Below are 21323 nucleotides of genomic sequence, written 5' to 3' on the forward strand. Positions count from 1 at the left end.
TGTGTAAGTAAGTAAGTAAGTTTAGTAGTAATATTAGTAGAAGTAGTATTAGTATTAGTAGCAATAAGTTGATTGGTTTGGTAGCAGTATTCCTGTTATTAGGCGAATAATTAGTAGTGATATTAGTAGTAGTACGGAGTTAAGTCTGTCGGGTCGTGAGCGACCCCTTGTGATCCTTAAATAGATATTTAAAGTAGATTTCTGGTTGGGTGCGCCAGTTCTTTTCTAACACTTGTATCTATCTAAATCAAAGTTAAACCTAAGGGACAATTCCTAATGAAGGAAAAATCCTTTGCAAGAGTCGGGAGTCGAACCTGAAACCTGATTAGGAGCCAGGTCGCTGGCACTACCTGAAGAGGCTGATCATTAGAAGTAGTAGTGGTAATAATACTAGTAGTAATAGCATTAGTAGTATTAACAGTAGTATTCGTATTACTTTATATTAGCACTAATAATAATAATAATAATAATAATAATAATAATAATAATAATAATAATGGTTTATTATGGGAGAGCTAAGGCCATACGGCCTTTTCTAACAATCAACCAAGAGTAAAACTTCGTTACAAAAAACACTACAAATTTACAAAGTATAACTATGGTACACACACAAAAACCTGAAGTAAATAGTCATAATACAATATAAACAAGTCAGTAGAAATGAGACATAATATATAACATATAGAAAGAAAGGAAAAGGCATAATAAAATGTGAACAGTAAATCAAAATAAATGAGGCATACAAAGTGTAAAAATATGAGACAGTAATAATATTGATGATGATGATGGTGGTGGTGATGATGATGATAATAGTAGTAGTAATAATAATAATAATAATAATAATAATAATAATAACAAAATAGTAAACTACAAAGCATACACTAAACATAAATGTTTTAGGTATACACAGCAAGGAAAAATGTGATTATAAGTAGCTGAATTATCGGGAAATATGATGAAACAAAAGCAGATAAAATAAAATACCCTAGTATCCAAAAGTTAAGCATAATTCGTAAAACAGAGAAATGAAAGGGAAAACGGTGAGCAATCGCTATAAAACTTTATCACGCATCGTACTTGTGCTCTGTGCATAAGGAGGGGGTACCCCAACCTCCGCCTCCCCTCCGAATAAACACGTGATTCGAAGGTAAGCAAACAGACCCAGTGCGACTCATTCGTTCTTGTTCTCTCATTGTGAACAGAGGGCAGTTTCTTATCACAGTGTATACAGGACAGCACCAACATGCCACAGAGACGCCAACTGGACCCTGTTTTGAAGGTAGAATAATCGGACGTCTGGAAGCAGGTCAGACACAGACCGAAGTCTCTCGAGCCTTGAATGTGGCACAAAGTGTCATTTCCAGGCTTTGGCGACGGTTCGAAGACACAGGAGATGTTCGTCATATGCCTGCACGAGGTCGCCCATGGGTCATAACGCCGCAAGAGGACCGACATTTCACCTTAACAGCACGACGTAATCGGACGATGCCTGCAAGACAACTGTCTTCTGAGCTTGCAGCCGCCTCAGGCGTTCAAGTTTCCAGGCAAACTGTATACCGGAGGCTCAGGGCAGGCCGTCTCTGTGCCAGACGACCAGCAGTGTGTGTCCAGCTCACTCGAGTACACATAAGGAACCGTTTACAATGGAGTCGGCAACATCAACCTTGGACCTTGGATGAATGGAGGAACGTGCTGTTTACAGACGAATCCAGATTCAGTTTGACCAATGATTCCTGTCGTACAATAATCTGGAGTGAACGTGGAACCAGGTTTCATCCCACACACATCGTGGGAAAACGTCCGTTTGGTGTTGGTGGCGTACTCGTGTGGGCAGGCATAATGTTCAATGGACGTACAGATCTGCATATCTTCACAGCTGTACTGTGAATGCCCAGAGGTACAGAGACGAGGTATTGGAACGACATGTGCTACTTTTCAGAGGTGCAGTTGGTCCACACTTCATCTTTATAGACGACAATGCACGTCCGCATAGAGCCAACCCGGTGGACGAGTATCATGAGGGAGAAGATATCCGGCGCAGGGACTGGCCAGCGATGTCCCCGGATCTGAACTCTATAGACCATGTCTGGTATGCATTAGGAAGACGAGTTGCAACCCATCAGCCTCCACCGAGGACACTTCCAGCCCTTCACAATGTTCTTCCTCAGGAATGGGAACAGCTGTCTGCAGAGCTCTTGAACCACCTGATAGAGGACATGCCACAGCGCTGCGACGCCTGTGTAGCCATGAAGGGTAACCACACCCCATATTAACCGCTCAGCACCATCATTGTTGTGGACGTGATAGTCAGATTTTGTACAGTAATTGTGTATAATGTGTCCCTAGACCACAATAAAATAAAATTTGCTAATATGTGTTACTCTGTTGCATACCAGATCCTGTGTGATTCATTTGTACAAGTTTGGTGCCATTTTGATAGGTTGGGAACAAAATATTGAATTATGCTTAACTTTTGGACACTAGTGTAAATATCACTAGAATATAAAAAAATGTAGCTAATACGTGGAAATATGCAATAAGTACAGCACTTGTCATAGCAGTAAGTTTAGACGCTAAATAACCTAAGATGTTGATACAGCGTCGTAAAATAACCTACTAAAAATAACAGTAGTTAGTTTGTCAACTCGTCATAAGATAATTTTCTAACTTGCTTTTGAAAGAATTCCAGGTTCGGCACCCCTTAACTTCAGGCGGCAGAGAGTTTTAGTGACGAGAGGTAGCAACAGTGAAAGATGATGAATACAAAGATGATGTTTGGAGTGGAATTTCTAGCATGTTATCGCGTTGTGATCGAGTATTAATATTATGACTCCAAGAGAGAGTATGGAAACGAGCGAATAAGTAAGGGGGGGATACAGTAGCAGTAGTATTAGTATTAGTAATATTAATAGTAGTAAGTTGTTAGTAGAAACATTCGTATTATTAGGGCTACTATTAGTAGTTATATTGTAGCAGTAGTATTAGTACTAGTAATATTAGTAGTAACAATATTAGTACTATTAGCAGTAGTATTAGTATAAGTACGGTAGTATATAAGTAGGTATTCGTATTATCATTATTATTATTATTATTATTATTAGTGTTGAACTAGCGCTTAGGTACATGAATGGGAAGTCCCCATTGAATTAGTGAAACCCTTGGGTGAAGACAAGAAGGAAATTCTATCATTATGCAACGAAATATATGAGAAAGGCGACTGGCCTGAAGATTTTACGGAGAAGTGTTGCTTCCAATACAGAAGAAAAATAATGCCAAGAAATGTAATGAGTTCAGGACTATCGGCTTCATATTGCACTAGGCGAAGATTCTCTTGCGAATACTGAATCGACGTTTATATTCTAAGATGGAAGAACAGTTGGAAGAGGAGCAGTTTGGCTTAAGGAAGGGAAAAGGTGCGAGAGATGCAATTGGACTGCTACGGACAATCGGCGAACGATACCTAGAGAAAAATAAAGAAGTGTATGTAGTATTTGTGGATCTAGAAAAGCCTTCTGACAGAATGGATTGGAATAAAATAATGGGGATCCTACAGAAAATTGGTGTGGTTTGGAAAGAAAGAAGACTGTGCAGTAATCTTTATATGAAACAAAGAGTCAAAGTCAGGATAGGAGAAGAAATGTCAGAAGGAAGTGAAATTGAGAGATGAGTACGTCAAGGATCTCCTTTATCACCTACCCTGTTCAACATCTACTTGGATGATTTAGTAAAGAACTGTTTTCAGAATATGGGAGGAGTGATAGTAGGAGGAAGAAGAATAAAGTGCATAAGATTTGCTGATGACATGGTATTGTTAGCAGAAGAGGAGATGATACTAAGGGATATGCTACTGCAGCTAAATGACAGCTGTAAGTAGTATGGAATGAAGATAAATGCCAAGACGAAGACCATGATCATACGAAGAAAAAAAACGAAGTTAAATTTGCAAATTCTAAATGAGGCAGTAGAGCAAGTGGACAGCTTCAAATACTTGGAGTGTACCGTAAGGAATAACATGAGCTGCTTCCAGGAAGTCAAAAGGAGAATAGCAATGGCAAAGGAAGCTTTTAATAGAAAAAGAGCATCTTCTGCGCACCTCTGGATAAAGAACTATGGAAGAGACTAGTGTATGGAGTATGACATTGTACGGGGAAGAAACATGGACATTACGCGAATAGAAGCATATGGAGAAGAATGGAACGTGTGAAGTCGACAGACAGAATAAGAAATGAAGCTGTGTTGGAAAGAGTGGATGAAGAAAGAATGATGCTGAAACTGATCAGGAAAAGGAAAAGGAATTGGTTGGATCACTGGCTGAGAAAAAACTGCCTACTGAAGGATGCACTGGAAGGAATGGTGAACGGAAGAAGAATTCGGGGTAGAAGAAGATATATGATAGACATCAAGATTTATGGATCATATGAAGAGACAAAGAGGAAGGCAGAAAATAGGAAAGATTGGAGAAAGCTGGGTTTGCAGTGAAAGACTTGCCCTTGGACAGAACACTAACTGAATGAATGAATGAATGAATGAATGAATGAGTATTCGTAGCAATAATATTAGTCGTCATCTTCATCAACGTCAAGGACTGCCTCCTAATAAAACAGTGTGCTTTAAAATTCGAAGCAAAGTAAACAAATAGGTTCTAATAATCACAGTCAGGTTTAGGATCCGGGACTCTTAGGGCCCTATTCATAGACATTATTAGCGCGGGCTTTCGGTGGATGATCAGCGAACTAACGTTTTTCGTATTCATAAACCAATGTTAGCGATATGATATGAATCCTGTTTAGCACGCTCGTAGCGCGGGCTAGCGAAATGTCTATGAATAGCACCCCTAGGAACCAATGCACACACAACTTGACTATAGAGTTCCTTGAACATAGTAGACAGACATACTGTGAATTTAAACAACGACGTCAGTGTGTTGCGTTATATTCTACTGTTAATAGTACAATCTAGTGACGGTGGAAAAAGAAGTAGGATACATATCTCACAAGTTTTCATATCCCTGGGCGAAGTTGAAGGCGTTAGCGTTACAATGAACAATAATGTACATAATTGCGACTAGTTCGAAAAAACTGTTCACTATGAATTGAAAATGCACTGTGATGGCCTGAGTTCGTTTCGTAGGGAAAGACGGAAGAATACTGTACTTTTGATCACGAACCGGATTGTACACTAAGGCATAGGTAAACAAAACTCACAGCGCCACCTCACTCCATCTATACTCCGTTTCACTGTAAGTTCAGTTCATTCTTAAGTTGTCTCGGATCATAAGCCTGATCATAATTAATAATAAGAGCATGGACGCCCAAACACTGCCAGAAGAGGGGAGGGTGGACTCACCTCTTCCTCCTTACTGCAAGAGAATGAAGCGTTTATGCACGCTTTATGTTTAAAAACGTCTCCACTAATTCCTTTCTTTCAGAGAGGAATCTGCGGGTTGTAATGTCATTCGTGATTAATTAAAAGACAATAATAGCCCACATAGGCTACACTTTTGCCTCTGTTTTTAATCTAGCTTAACTTTCTTGAGTTAATTTTTATGGCATGGTTTACATTTAACCAGTTTATCAATATTTGCTTCAAAATACGAAGTGCAGAGTCTCAGGAGTTGAACTAAGTGATTGTCAATTAACATGCTCCGATAATTGTTCTTAATGTAGGCCTACTTCAGTTTTGAAAATGTTTTTTATCCTGAGTAGGAGAAAAAAAAAAGTTTGTGATTTTATTTTTTCCTTTAGTCGAGTTCGCGAAAGATTTACAGGTTTAAACATACTTACTAAATTAGAGCATACTTCCTCAGCTGCTATTATGAAGCAATTTTAATAAATTCTCCTTCATATTTTTTCTAATTGAGTTCCGCAATTTTATGCTATACGAACTCTTGGAAACATTCTCAATATTCGGAAAATAATAAGCTTGTGTTTCAAATCGTCAAGTTTCTGTGACCTGACTTCGCTTTGAAATAAACAATTCTGAATAATAGCACAAGTATACATAACCCCAAAGAGAAAATGTAATGGAGTAATGTCGGGAGAATGAGAAGGCCATGCTATTGTACCGCCACGTCCAATCCAAGTGCTAGAAAAGTGTTGTCTAGTGTTGTACGCACAATGATGCTCCAGTGAAACGATGCTCTACATTGTTGGAAGATTATATTGGGCTATTTGTGTGCAATCTGTGGAAGTACGTATTCCTCCAGCATGTCTAGTTACGGAGGTGTTGTGACAGTAGATTTAATACAAAAGAAAACCACAATTATTATATCCTGCATAAGACCACACCATTTAGGGCTGTCTCGAATATGCTTTATGATTATACGTGGTTTTGAGAGCTTCATATTCGGACATTGCGCCAGTTAAAATTCTTAGACAAATAAATAGTTGCCTCGGCAGAAAACATTACATGACTAAAAAAAATAGTGGTTTTCGTTAATGCGTTCTAGGATCTCAATTATTATTCCAAATTCTCGTCGCTGAGGTTTGTCGGTTGGCTTAATTTATTAAAGAATTTGTATCTTACAGGGTGGTAATTCTTATGTTGCATAATTTCCGCATCGAGAGACAACAATATATGAAACTATTTGAGTTGTTAATTAATATTTGAGGAGAAAAATTCGCTCCGGCGCCGGGGATCGAACCCGAGTCCTTAGTTCTACGTACCTAGCGCTCTGACCACTGAGCTACGCCGAATTCAATCCACAGCACTAGATCGAACTCTCCTCCTTCAATGTTTCCCTTTTGGCCTGACTCCAAGTTAGGCATATATGTTGACGTTTTATGTCCAAGTCAACTGCCATTATACAAGGGGCGCACTCAGCTGAGTGACTTATTTGGCCGGAATTCCGCAGTTAAGTGCATAGTAATCTGTACAGAATATACACTGCTAGCTATGAGAATATTAAAGATTTATTAATTTGTCGTAAAGAATATCTGTAATGTTGACAATTAATATTTGGTCAGAGCGCTTGGTACGTAGAACCAAGGACCCGGGTTCGATCCCCGGCGCCGGAGCGAATTTTTCTCCTCAAATATTAATTTTGTCAACATTACAAAAATTATTCTGTAGGACAAATTAATAAGTCTTTAATATCTGAGTTGTACTACCCAATAAAAACGATTGAAAATGTCCCTTCGCCTTTGGTCTTCCTTTCAAAGAGCCTCAAAATCAGGGAAGTTCGAGGCGGCCACCCTTAAAATGGTGTTTTATCTTGTAATATGTCTATCTGTGTAACTCTGGCATAGGCCTAAAATATAAACGTATAATTGTATCAGTAAAAGCCATATTAATTATATCGTATGGATAAAGCATTGCTACGATTTGATTGTTGCCTTTTAATAAATAGTAGCCTTGAGAAGCCCCAGAAGGTATATCTATACGCATCTTCAGGCAATCCGGATATAGTGAACCTCTGCGGACTTGCATATTTCGTTCACTATATCCGAAGTGTCTGTCCGCTAACCTTAAATGACAGAAATGAATGAAACTGTGAACAAGAAAATAAAATATTTCATTTTTGTGGAATTGATTAAGTTATACTATATACAGTTACTCACATTGATTTACTTAAACTATGCTGTTGGCCCAAGTCCGCTTGCGAAAGACCACGTTCAATGTCACTTATAATATTCGCCTTATCTTCCAAAGAAAACACTTTATGCTTCGACATTTTTATACAGTATATTCACTGTTGGAACACTAGATCAGGTAGAAATGAAAACTCTGTTATGGACGTTATGGTGTGACTCCGTACTCAGCCTTGGAATTTCCCGGGTCACTTAATGGAAACTGGGAGAGGGTTGATGAAATTTGAAAGTCATCGAAATCTTACCTTCATTTATGCTCTGGGTCTAATGTTCGTTCCACTTAATAAAAGAACGCAATTGAGGGGCTTGGGGGGGGGGGGAAACCAGGCATCTCCAATTTTTTTTTTCTTTTTTGAGCTATTTATGCAAGAAGAAGAAAAAAAATACGCTCTATCGTTTGGTCGAAGAACTATGTAGTTCCAAGAATTACATTCACAGTTATAATGCATTTTGAACCTGCCTCTTTCTGTACATGCTTATTGTTTGGAGGTGAGTTTTTCTTCATTACCTCGAAAAGTACTGAATTGGAACTGCCTGGTTTTCCCCCCAGACCCCTCAATTTCATTTTTCGTTGTTTCGATGCTATCCGTCATAATGGAAATGTTTCTGAGAACAAAGGCAACCCTTTGGTGGTGTAGGATTAGAAATAACAGTAGAGTAAAGTGACTGAGAACAGAATGTCAGCCCTTCAACGCAGGAGTGAGGCAAGGTAGTGACACGTTGCCTGGATTTACAGTACAGCTCATTACTAATCCTACCTTTGTCCTTTGACTAAAGGAGTAAGAAACTTAGAATGTTGTTCTCAACACATTCTTTCAATTTTATACAAGAAGGTCTGACTTCAAATAAGAATTTGTCAGGATACAAGGTTCATTATACCCGAAGCGAGGGTTCACTATAAACTGAAATATTAATTTACTTTTTAATGTATGCGGGTCGAGACCAACGTTTAGGTTCACTATAGCAGAATGTTCGCTATATCCAGAGTTGACTGTATATGAATTCAACTGATGGATAATTTAATTTTTAAAATTCTTTTATAAAATAATCACCTGTTTGTTTATAGCCGTGGCGTCCCTGTTGGCAAGGGCGACGCTGACCATTGTGCAGCAATTCTGTACGATCAGGGCTGCAATGGGGATGAACGGCAGAATGATCATCTGGAAGAGATAAACCCTTTTTCCTGCCGTTGAGGTGGGATCCATACGAATGCAACCAACTTTAATAGAAACCCTGGTGGATTTCTCCACTGTGCAATCGGCAGTGGAGTTGCGGCTTGGAGAATCGTGCTGGAAGTCCGTTGCAGAGTTCGATGTCATTCCAGGGTCTGTAAGGAAAGAAATTCCAGTATACAAAACTATTCATTCATTCATTCATAGTATTCTACCCAATGGTAGATCTTTCACTGCAAACCTCAGCATTTCCCAGTCTTTCCTATTTTCTGCCTTCCTAAGTTTGTTCCAGTATGGTTCAGAATCGATTCTGAATTGCCTGTTCATGCGCAGTAACTGAATGTGCGTTCCCACATAACTTGAACTGATTCAGATCTGGTTCTGAATTCCCAGCTTACTATTATAACGTGCTTTGGAACGAGTGAAATTGACTCTTGATTAAGAGCAGGAACTGGGAACTCTGAACACCGCGCGCATGCGCAGATGATCTAATCTGAGGTTAAAGTTAAAACGCTTCGAGACTGGGCAGGTTAAAATTAATTAGATATTTTATGATGAATTCATGTCATGTTTGTATTTATTGACACTGAAAGTGAGCAAGCACCCGGTGGCAGTGGTATACACAATATGAACAATACACAATACAATTATATAGACAATACAATAAGAATATACAATACAATTATACACAATAATTAAAATTAATAATAATACATAAAGTAACCTAATTAATAAGTGAACCTAATTTTACATTACAACCTACATATGTATAGGCCCTCCATAAGTTTCACATTGGTACTGATAATAATCTTTCACTTTACTCTCATCTCACTCACTATACTGGCACTATGACACATTTCACTGACACTATAGTACACATTTCATTGAAACTATAAAATATCACTGATCGAATCTATTCACTGCACTTAAAACCATAACTTCACTGACTCACCACACTTCACTGATACAACGGTTCAAATAAGACAAAGAATTACACCCTTATTCATACTTACAGAACTACATTTAAACTAAACATTTCTAGTCTAAGACCTTCTTACAAGCTATTTTTTTATAATTTACAATTCAAACCAAGGGAGTAACTCGTCAGCCTAAATAAATACGTCACCTTAAAAAATAAATGTCACCTTAATTTTAATTTACACTTTATACACAACTTTTTAAGTTATTCTTGAATCTCCTTAAGAAAGGACAGCCCTCAAAGACCTCTGCAGATAGGTCATTCCAGTCATTTATAGTTCTATTTAAAAATGAGAATTTACCTACATCTGTTTCTGTTTCCTACATTTGATTTTAAAATCATGATCGTTCTTACCATAGTATGTTGACTTCTCTAACCGAGCCGTTATGTCTGCCCATGCTTTCTGACCTAGATGTGCTCTATACAATGATGTTATTCTAGTTTTTCTACGTCTGTTTTCCAATGTTTCCCATTCAAGTTCTTTTATCGTATCATTTCCGTCTTCTCTTTCACCTTTAACAAATTTAGCTGCCTTATACTGGATTCTTTTTAAGGAATTTATCTGATATATTTTATAAGGATCCGAACATGTAGTTCCGTGTTCCATTAACGGTCGCACTAACGTTAGATATGCTATTTCCCTCGATTTGGGGCTAGCCTTTTTCAAGATTCTCATAATAAAGTGAAGTGCTCTCCATGCTTTACCCGTAACATTATCAACATGCTCTCCCCAAGAAAGTTTGGCGTTTAAATATATTCCTAGGTATTTACAACATTGTTCTTGCGGAATTACAACAACACTGAATTCGTAATTTAGACTAGTTTCCTCTCGGGTTTTACAAAATGTTATAGATTTACTTTTAGAACCAATTATTTTCATCCTATGCATTAACGCCCAGTTATAAATTTTATTCAACTCTGTTTGAATAGCATCCACATCTGAATTATTTCTATTCTTTCTATAGATAATGCAGTCGTCTGCAAATAGCCTCACATTTGATGTAATATTCTGGCACAAGTCATTTACGTATATTATAAAGAGTAATGGCCCCAGAACGCTGCCCTGTGGCACCCCTGAACTTACATTGCCAATTTCCGATATTTCGTGACCTACTCTAACTCTCTGTGTTCTACCTTTTAAGAATTCTTGGATCCATAGCACCACTCTTTTATCTATTCCTAGTTCGGAAGATAGATATAATTTTAATGTGAGAAGAAACTTATAAGGTAGTGAAAGAACAGATCAAGCATTGTTCCAACAACGTAAAATCCCGAACTAGTTCTGAGAACGTACGCAACTGGCGCATGCGTCGTAAGATGTGTTGATATTAGTTCGTTGGGAACAAATCTATTACATCACACAATTTTTGCGAACTATGAGAAACAGTATATCATTTTATATTAACAAATTGTAAAGTTATAGGGGAATAATAAAAGGGACATTTTGAACATGTTTTAAAAACTATATTTTTAATTTATTAAAGGTGTACCAAAGGAGTTTGCAATTTTTTTAAATAGCATCATGTAGGTACTTATTGTTTCATTTTTTTATTCTTTTGGTCTCAAAAAGTATAAAATACCTAACATTTTCATAAATAAAAAAAATGTATTTATTGGATATGCAATATTCAAATCCAAGTCGAATATTAATACAAGTCATAGAAAAAAAAACCCACTACATACAATTTAACGATAGTCTGTGTCACATGTTGATATCAGTTCACAGAAGGTGTTCAAAATGGCTCTCATTCACCGCCAAACAATGCATGAACATGTGTTGGAAATTGTTTAATGTTTCCAGCAAAACTGTTCGGTTGATCTGTTGTATATCATCCCTAAATCTTCGCTTTAACTCTTCAAGGATTTGTGGTCAGTCCTGTAAACCTCCCACAAGAAAAAATCTAAAGAGTTCAGATTAAAGAATATTAGGGGGCTATTCAAAATTTTCCCTGATACCTATCCCTAGTCCAGAAAATTCTTGGTTCCAGTAATTCACCACCCCCCGTTCATAATATGCAGGGGTACCATCCTGATGGAATAAGATATCGCCTTGAATTCCTTTTCGTCCTGCACGTAATAAAGCACCACAAACATTATTATTAAAAATTTTGGTTAACTTTTGTTTATTAATATTGATTCATGATCTTTCTTATTTTATATAGTAATAAATTGATATACTGAAATATTTCTCTTTGTTATGTCCACTAAAAAGTGGATAATAAATTTGAGGCAATTTTTACAAAGTAATCTTAGTTTATAAATGGTAAAAACATGATTCTGTACGTTTTGAAACCTGAAGAATCCAAAAATGGAAAAATGAGTAACATACTATACATGGAGTAACTGAAATTAAACAGACTCCCTGGCACACTTTTTATAAATGGAAAACATAGCTTCTGGAAGCACGTACAAATATAACTTTTGTATATAGAGTTTATTTATAAAATTGAAAATAATGCTAAAGCAATGGTCATGCTTTTTACTAACCTTGTATTAATAGGTATACATACAGGGTGAGTCAGAAGGAAAAGTACATGCTGTGGGGAATGATAATATTGGTGATTCTGAACAAAAAAAGTTTATATGAACACATGCCCTTTTCTTAACAGTATCTGACATACATGCAGCTGTTTGAAAATCACGGGCGTCAGTCTGATGTCCTTCATCAGCACTAACATGCGGACGCAACAAACTGACATCAGGTTATAGTAGGATCAATTAAACGCACCCTGGGCGTTGGATCGGTCGCGTTGGAGTAATTTCTTGGCCACTGAGGTCACCTGACCTTTCTCCCTTGGATTACTGTGTGTGGGATTGGCTTAAGAGCGAAGTGGAAACAAGGGAGGAACTTCTCGCTCTCATTTTACATGCTTGTGCTCAAGTAAAGGAATGTCCGAATGAGCTCAGATCAGCAACACAGCAGCTATCTACAAGAGCTGCAAAGTGCATTGAAGTTGACGGTGGACTTTTTGAACATGTTATGTAAAGTAAAAGTACACAATTAAACAGAACAAAAGGTAACAATGTTTCAATTTACTATCACCTGTACTTTTCCCGTTCCTCATCGTTTACATTAGTTTTCTTCGAAACCGTTAAGAACAGGACATATGTTCATATAATTTTTTTTTGTTCAGAATCACCAATATTATCATCCCTCAAATCACGTAGGGGAAACCCGGGCAAAGTTGATAAGCTAAGAACAAACAATGCCACAGGCTATATTTTGGTGCTCCCGAAATAAAATCTTCATGACATTGGTTGTGACACATGTTGTCCACATATATAAAAAACAGCAATTCGTTTCTCGTACCTACGGACAGTGATATGATTTGAGAAAGAAAATATAGTTAATTATAATAATAATTAACCCGGGCAAAGTGAATATCCCTATAACATTTTCACATTTCTATTTAATTTTTATTCGCTGATAATAAAATTAAATCAACACATAAACACGATGTTAATGAGTTATATTAGACGATAGGATGTGTTATTTACAGCCCATTACAGCACGTTAGATTAGTACAAAATACAAATTTGAACAAGTCGACGTTTTTCTAGCATTGAAGACTTGGATTTCTTCTGCTTTTGCTCCTCCCCATAAGTTACTTCTCTTTCAACGTTTTTAATCGGTATAGATGTAAGAACTTCAGAGCACTGACATTTTCTTCGTTGAACTCGTATCTTTCGAGCATCCACTTCTGGCACTGGTCTAAATCAAAAGAACTGACTTGGTTTCTCTTGCGGACGATGTTGAGGGTTTTGGTGTAACCGGAACTGAAAATCTGAGTGTAATTGATGTATTGAATATTTCTTCAATATCTGAAGATAACGACATCACAGAGATGGTTGATTGTGAGTGAGCATTAACTGTTTCTTCAACCGCTGAAGAAGCTGGCACCGCAGAATTTGTTAAATCTGAGCCAGCTGTCGTTTCGCTGATTTCTATCTCAAGTGGGCGATCTGTAAGTTGATCTGGAGCAAAATCTTCACCAACAAACACGTTATGGTTGTATGGCCAGATATCAGAACCAATAATTGGAAGATTTTATTTCTTCAAGTGCTTTCTTCATGGCTTCTTCAGATCAATTGGCTTGTTCCGTCTTCCTCTTGAAAAATTAAACCATCTGAAAACACATTACGACCTTTTTAAGTAAAAATTAAGATCAGTGTTACTGATTTATAATTTAATTAGTGTGGCTTAATGCCTCCACTATGTGAAATGATCTAACACGCTTTATTACAATAGACAAATACATACAAAAATACAGCTAATACTTATATAATCAAATAAAGGTGGCAGGGCAAAGCGGATAAGTTATCCACTTTGCCCGCAGACGCCACTTCGCTTTTCATTTAAGGTTATACAAATATAAACGTCAATAATCTTCTTCGTAAATACGGCACTTTAGAAGTAATCGTATCGCCTATATATTACTATCATATAATAAAAAGTTTCTGCAGTATTGTGTGTTGTACATTTGTTTCTCTTACCTTGAAATATTTTCAGAAAACAGTCAATTTTCTTCAAACACACGCTTACTTTTTCTCTAGAATGATGACAAGCCAGTTCCAGCAGCAAAATCTGGTTGGGATTCTTCCCCAACATAGGAGAAAGCGCTATCTGTAGGCGTTTCTAAGAAATAGGTATTATTCTCTTTGCCCGGGTTATTCGTTTTGCCCGGGTCTCCCCTACCTTTCCTCCTGACTCACCCTCTATAAATAAACTAATACGCGTTTCAAACTTTGTTGTTTTAACTCGATTGGCAGCATTCTCTACTACAAATCCACTGGACACTTTTCAATTCCCAGGAGGAAAATGCCTGTTTTGCGATGCCTAAAGTAATAGCATGGCTTCAAATTGCCTACAATTTCTACATAATTGAGGAGTTTCGCTAAATGTGAGTGTCTTTTCTTCTTCTTTCTCTTGAGTCGCAACAGCCTTCCATACACGCAAGACTTAGCCGAGGTAAATCTGTCCAAACCTAAATCTACAGGCAAATCTTCTCGTGTATGAGCGAAAAGTATTACGACTTCTGTGACTGCCTGAAATTTTCTGACTGTAGCAGTCTTCAACTTAAGCGACAGAAAAAGTAAATTTTCTAAAATGTTTGATAAAAAATATTTCTTGAAGGAATAGGTAAAGATCCTAGACTATATTGATGTAGGTCTTTAAAGCATTCGTGCTGTTTCAGCCGTTGTGGTGTGTGGACGTCCTCTGCTGTCGTCCTGTGATCTCTCTCTCTCTCTCTCTCTCTCTGTGTGTGTGTGTGTGTGTATGCGTGCGCGCGCGTATAGGCCTACATGTTGTTTGAAAGTTCAACTGTAACAGTTGGTACGACAAGCTCGTCTTCAATTACTCTTTGTAAGAGATGTCGTTTAAAAGTACTAAGCGGAGTTAAATGTAATAAATGCAAAAATGCATTTCATCCTAGTTGTGCAAAGTTATCAAGTTATGTAAAAGCACGTGAAGATGGTACGGTGACCTGCTGTGATGCTACAGTGATATTGATAGTGTGTGTGTTAATGAGGATTTCGTCCTGAACGATTGTCTGAGCTTGCTGATAGTAACACTAAAATTGATATTAAAACAATAAAGTATATAGTAGACCAAAAAGATCAACTGATTTGTTAACTTAGTGATTATAAAACATGTTAACTTTTGACTTCTATAGTACCACAAGGAAATTCAACTGCAGTACGACAAACAGGTAACGATACAAGTGTCTTACATAGCAAACAATTTACCAAGCAAAATTCTATTACAAAAAGGACTATTCACAAGACTAATGATGATCACACTACTGTGAAATCTACCTTTGCGGATTATAATAATATAGACGTTCAGACCAAGGATTTACCCAGTGATACTTGCAGTGCATCAAATTCTGATAGACTTGAAACTTTGTGGACTGATGTTGTGAAGCGCAATAAACCTAAACGATAATTATAGTAGGAAGTAAATCTACAAATGATAAAAAGAATAAGTTACAGGGTGTACCAAAGACAGTCTCATTACACGTCTGTCGCCTGTCGCCTGATACTGAACCTAATGATCTGGTTGATTTCCTACAACCGACGTTTTTGGTGGTTTCATGTACTAAACTGTCATCTAAGCATCCTCATCTGTACGCATCGTTTAAGGTGGATATCTATGGAACATATTTGGTTGCAGCTTTTAACGCTGATATAATATAACCAATGAATGCTTGTGTGAGACGGTTTTTTCACATACGTCAACAAAACAATTCTGAGGGTTAAATTCAGTGAATTCAGCACTTATCAGTGACAGTGAATTAAGGTGTAGTAATAATAATTATTATTGTAGAAGCATGATTAATTCAAAAGTTTATATTGCTTCCTTAATGGTATTGTTTCTTAATATTCAGTGCTTAAGAAACAAAACAGACCTTTTAATGCTGCACTATTAACGAAACAATTCAATGTTGTATGTTTGTGTGAACATTGGCTTTGTATGGAGGAAGTGGAATTTTATTCCCCTGACAATTTCATATTGGGAAACTATTACACGAGAATTACTCATAAAAATGGTGGTGCAATCATATTTGTAAGGAAATTTCTCAAATTCAAGAAACTTAATTTATCAGATTTTTGTGACGAATTAAACATTGAGACTACTGGTATCGTTATCGAATCATTTAAAGTTTTAATCATCACTATATATAGATCAACGTCTGGAGATATTAATATGTTTTTAAATAGCTTAGAGCAATTATTAACCTACCTTTTAAATTATAATTGTCAAATGTTAATTTTCAGTGATTTTAATGTTGATTTTCTCTTGAATTTGGGTAATAGATTTAAACTTGTTAATATTTTTAAGTCTAATGGTTGTTTTCAAACAATTTTTGAACCAACTAGAGGTGATGCATGTCTTGACAATATGTTTACAAGTTTAGGAAACACTGTATATAAGGTTCACGTTCAGGATCTAGGTTATTCCGATCACAAGGCTTTTGTATGTGAATGAAACATTAAAGATATGAATATTAATTCACGAAGCAATCATGTTAGTCATGAGTCAAGACATTTTAAAATTTGTAATATGAACGAGTTTAAACAGATGTTGATTAACATTAATTGGGAGCAGCTACTACCAAGTATATTAGATTCTAAATATTATTGTTTATTTGAGTGCTTCTTTAATTGGTTTCATAATTTGTTTTGTGAATATTTTCCATTGACTAAAGTTAAGGTATTGAGGAACAGATTTAATCAAACGAATATTAATTGGTACACAAAAGAATTAAGTAATTTAAAGAATAAAATTATGGCATTACGTACTATTGCTATTAGTTCTAACAATCCATTTGTTAAAATGAACTATGATAATTTGAATCATATATGTATATGTATATATATATATATATATATATATATATATATATATATATATACCATATATATATAAATTGGCAATAAAAGAAGCTAAATTAAATACTAACTTATTTCTTATAGAAGCCTCTGAAAATAAAGCCAAGGCTGCATGGTCATTAATTAAATCAAAATTCTATTTGGTTAATGACGATGAGATTAATATATCCGCTAATGAATTTAATGAATATTTTGTGGAACAACCAAATAAAATAAAATGTAATATATCTAGCTCTAGTGTTTCTTATAACGAATTACTGATAAAATCATCGAAACCTGTAACCGTCTTTAGATGGAAAGAAGTTACAAATGATGAAATATTATTGTGTGTTAACAAAATGAAGAGTTATAAAACAAAAGATTTTTATGGTATTTCTAATAATTTTCTTAAAGAAATTATCCTACATATACTAAAGCCCCTGACTATATGTATTAATGATTCACTAAAAAGGGGTATTTTTCCTGAATCCTTCAAAGTTTCAAGAGTGACACCTATTTAAAAAAATACCATAAAGATGATCCCAGTAATTATAGACCAATTTCTAATGTTCCTGTTTTTGCAAAACTCTTTGAACAGATAATTAAGAAACAACTTGTGTAATATTTAGAATCTAACAAGTTGTTATATTACCAGCAATATGGTTTCAGGTCTAAACATAATACCATAGGCGCAGTTACTTGTCTTGTAAAGCAAGCATTGGAGGCTTTTGAAAATAATGTTTATTTTCATGCAATCTTTTGTGACTTAAGGAAGGCTTTTGATTGTGTTGATCACAGTATTCTATTGACTAAATTAAGTTATTTGGATATCATAAGAAGTGAGCTGATGATTTCTGAATCTTACTTATCAGATCGTAAACAAAGTGTTTCGTTTAATGGTAAAAAATCTGGTGTTATGAATTATTATTATGGACTTCCTCAGGGCTCCGTATTGGGTCCGATATTGTTTTTGGTAGCTACTAATGACGTAGTCTACAATATAAATGCCGATACAGTACTGTACGCGGATGATACTACCTTTTAAATTAACCATAGTGATATCAACTATTTGAAAAGACTGCTCAAAATAATTTAAGAGATGCTGAAGTTTGGTTTAATGCAAATGGATTTTTGTTGAACCCAGCTAAAACTGAACATGTGATTTTTACTCCAAAGAAGACCGATATGAACTAAGTCAGTTTAATATGTTAGGAATATTGTTGATTCCAATTTGACATGGGAAAGTCAAATTGATCATATTTCTACTAAACTTTCAAGAACTTTGTTTCTCCTTAAGAGGTTAAAAACTGTTGTACCTGAAAACTATATTCGTGATGCTTATTTTTCTTACTTTCAAAGTACTCTTACCTATGAAATATTGCTATGGGCAATAGTGCTTTTATAAATAGGGTCCTATTGCTTCAAAAAATGGCCATAAGAATTATATCAAATGCAACTTTTAATTAACATTGTAAACCATTATTTATGGAGAACAAAATCATGACTGTAATAAATTTATATATTCTAGAATTACTTTCATATGTTAAAGATAATCTTCCAACTTTAATATTAAGAAATAATGTTCATTCCTATGACACAAGACAAGGAAATTATTTTAATATCTCTACATGTAGACTTGCTAAATCGCAAAACAATTTTTGTCAAATGTCATTGAATGTTGCAAATAAATTTCCATCACATATTTTTAATTTAAGCAGACCTGCTCTCAAATTCCACACTTCTATTTGATTAATTTTAAGTTCGTTTTATAATCTTGACGATTTTTTTGATTGTACAATCTCCTTATAATTATTCCATTTTAACTGACCTTGTCTATACATATTGTTTTTAGACATGCAATCTAAACTATTAAACTATTAAAAAGTGAAAAGAATCATGCAGATATTTAGTTAATTGTATATTTTATTATGCAACTCCTTTACGGTTGTAAAAATAATTATGCAAATTTTATATTATTATTAGAGGTAATTATTAGCTATTTTAATATTCTGAATAGTGTTTTATAAAAGTTGTAATGTTCAGCATGAAAAGTTTTGTTCATTTAGCTTTTATATATAAAGAAATGAATTTCACTAAATTTTTTGCAGGCCAACGATGTACCTCCCCCTCCTCTAAACGATAATGTGATATAAATTATCATATAAGCTTAAAATAATTATTTATGGGAAATCTAAGTACAAAGTAACAAAATGGTATAGGACTTCTCTATTCATACTGTGCCAACGAATTGTTCCTTAAAAGGATTGTCATTAAAAACCTCCCATCCTATATTTAAAAAAAAAGACCTTTCGTCTCACTCCATACAAGAAACGAAAGTATGTATCCATATGGAGAATATAATAATTAATAAAAAGGATGAACTGTACACGCTGGTGCCTGTCAAGAATGTAGTTTTATTAGAGCGTTATTTAATTTACCTAGCCTATATATATATATATATATATATATATATATATATATATATATATATATATATATATATATATGGATCCTCTATTTCTATTCAGAGAATGGAAAACTAATATTTGTAATGCGAGCCCCGGCAATTTAACAACTAATATTAGTGCCCTTTCATTTGTTGTCGACGTTGTTAAATTGGCCGAGTCTGAAATTTATTTACAAACTCTGGCATTTACGATTGACAAGGAATCACAGAACTGTAACATTTATACAACGAAATGAGCAGAGATGGCATTTGATGGGGAAAATCCGGTCAGATAAAACACTGTAATTGAATACACTACATTCAAAGAGGTTTCTAAACTTGTTATATCTCGGTTGTAAAGTTACATTATAATATAAAATAATGATGAATCTGGTAATAAACTTATAAAATATTAACTCATGTGAGCCACCGACGTAGTTCAGTCGGCTGACGTGCTTGTCTGCCGATCCGAAGCTACGCTCGGGCGTGGGTTCGATTCCCGTTTGGTTTCTTTCATAGGTTTTCCCTAACTGTAAGGTGAATTTCAGGTAATCTATGACGAATCCTTGGCCTCATCTCGCTACCACCAATCCCATCCACTAACGCTAAGTAATAGTAATAATAATAATAATTTGCATTGCTAAAATAAACATATATAAAATATGCATAAAATAACAAAACAGTTGATAAAGCATAGTTAAATAACGAATTTAAAATCTCATGTGCGCCGCAATTAAGAGAACATTCGCATGGTTTGGCTTTTCGAGGGCTGCACCCTTGGGTATGCTTTGACTCATTGTACGTCCTATATACGCGATGACTGTCCAAGTCCGAGGGGTGGCCTGGGGTGATATTCGTGAATTCGACGCCGACAGGAGGGCCATCTTGACCAGTCACTGAAAGAGCCAGGTCCAACCCGCATACGAGTAACCTGATGAGCCCCGGTGACTAGGAGTCCCAAGCTCTTCTGAGTCAGCATTGTGAAACCGAAGCTGACAAGTATGTCATCCTGCTTCAGCCCCTGATAGAACTAGGTCCCTTTCGCACATAAGTAGCCTTATAAACCCCAAGGTGTTCGGTGCTTCAAGCCTTTCCTACATTAGAATCGGAAACTCGCATTACTCCCAAGACTTCACCTCAGCCTATTTTTACTATTGCAGATGATAGATGAAATGAGGAAGTGGTAGAGAGTGTTGGTGGAATTATAGAAAGAACAGAAGTACCTCAAGAAAAACCCTCTGCAACCTCTGCTTTATTCATCGTAAAATCCAACACGACCTTGCCGCGATCAAAGTCGAGATAGGTAAAAGCAGAGTGAACCGTAAGTAGGGGAGAGTCGGGTTGTATCGGACATCGGGTAGTATCGGACAGTGCGTTTTTCATCTACCACCATATGGTAGTACCTGAATGACATGGTTACGTTTCTCTATGCGACATCACAGAAACGTAACCATGTCAATCAGGTACTATCATCGTGTTGTTGATGAAAGAAACTCACCGTCCGATATTACCCGATGTCCGATACTACTAGACTCTCCCCTAATGTCATAACTTCAAGGGGTTATTCTTTGAGATATTTCAAACGAAAAAATTAAATACAATTTTGCTCGTGTTTCATTCCTTTTCGAGATAAAAACTGTTTTATATGAAACATTTCATAGCGTGTTCCGGGAAAGCCATTGACTTAATTCCCAATATGCTCGGTCAATTAGAGAGGGCAGTGCATTTTATGATCATAAATGATTGAAAGAAATTTATTTTTA

At 35.8% G+C, this 21323-nt stretch overlaps 1 protein-coding gene across 11 annotated transcripts in view; it reads right to left on the reverse strand.

Moving 5' to 3' along the window:
• LOC138698410 (uncharacterized) overlaps positions 1–21323 on the reverse strand; it is a 375207-nt gene that overhangs the window by 85155 nt on the left and 268729 nt on the right. For 10 of the 11 annotated variants that reach the window (XM_069824370.1, XM_069824350.1, XM_069824341.1 and 7 more), the window contains one exon: positions 8642–8916. The exons of the other annotated variant lie outside the window; for it this stretch is intronic. In XM_069824370.1, coding sequence (XP_069680471.1) covers positions 8642–8916 — 275 coding nt within the window. The remainder of the gene's footprint in view (positions 1–8641; positions 8917–21323) is intronic. 11 annotated transcript variants of the gene reach the window in all.

This window comes from Periplaneta americana, chromosome 1 (genome assembly GCF_040183065.1).
Source record: "Periplaneta americana isolate PAMFEO1 chromosome 1, P.americana_PAMFEO1_priV1, whole genome shotgun sequence".
Lineage (NCBI taxonomy): Eukaryota > Metazoa > Arthropoda > Insecta > Blattodea > Blattidae > Periplaneta > Periplaneta americana.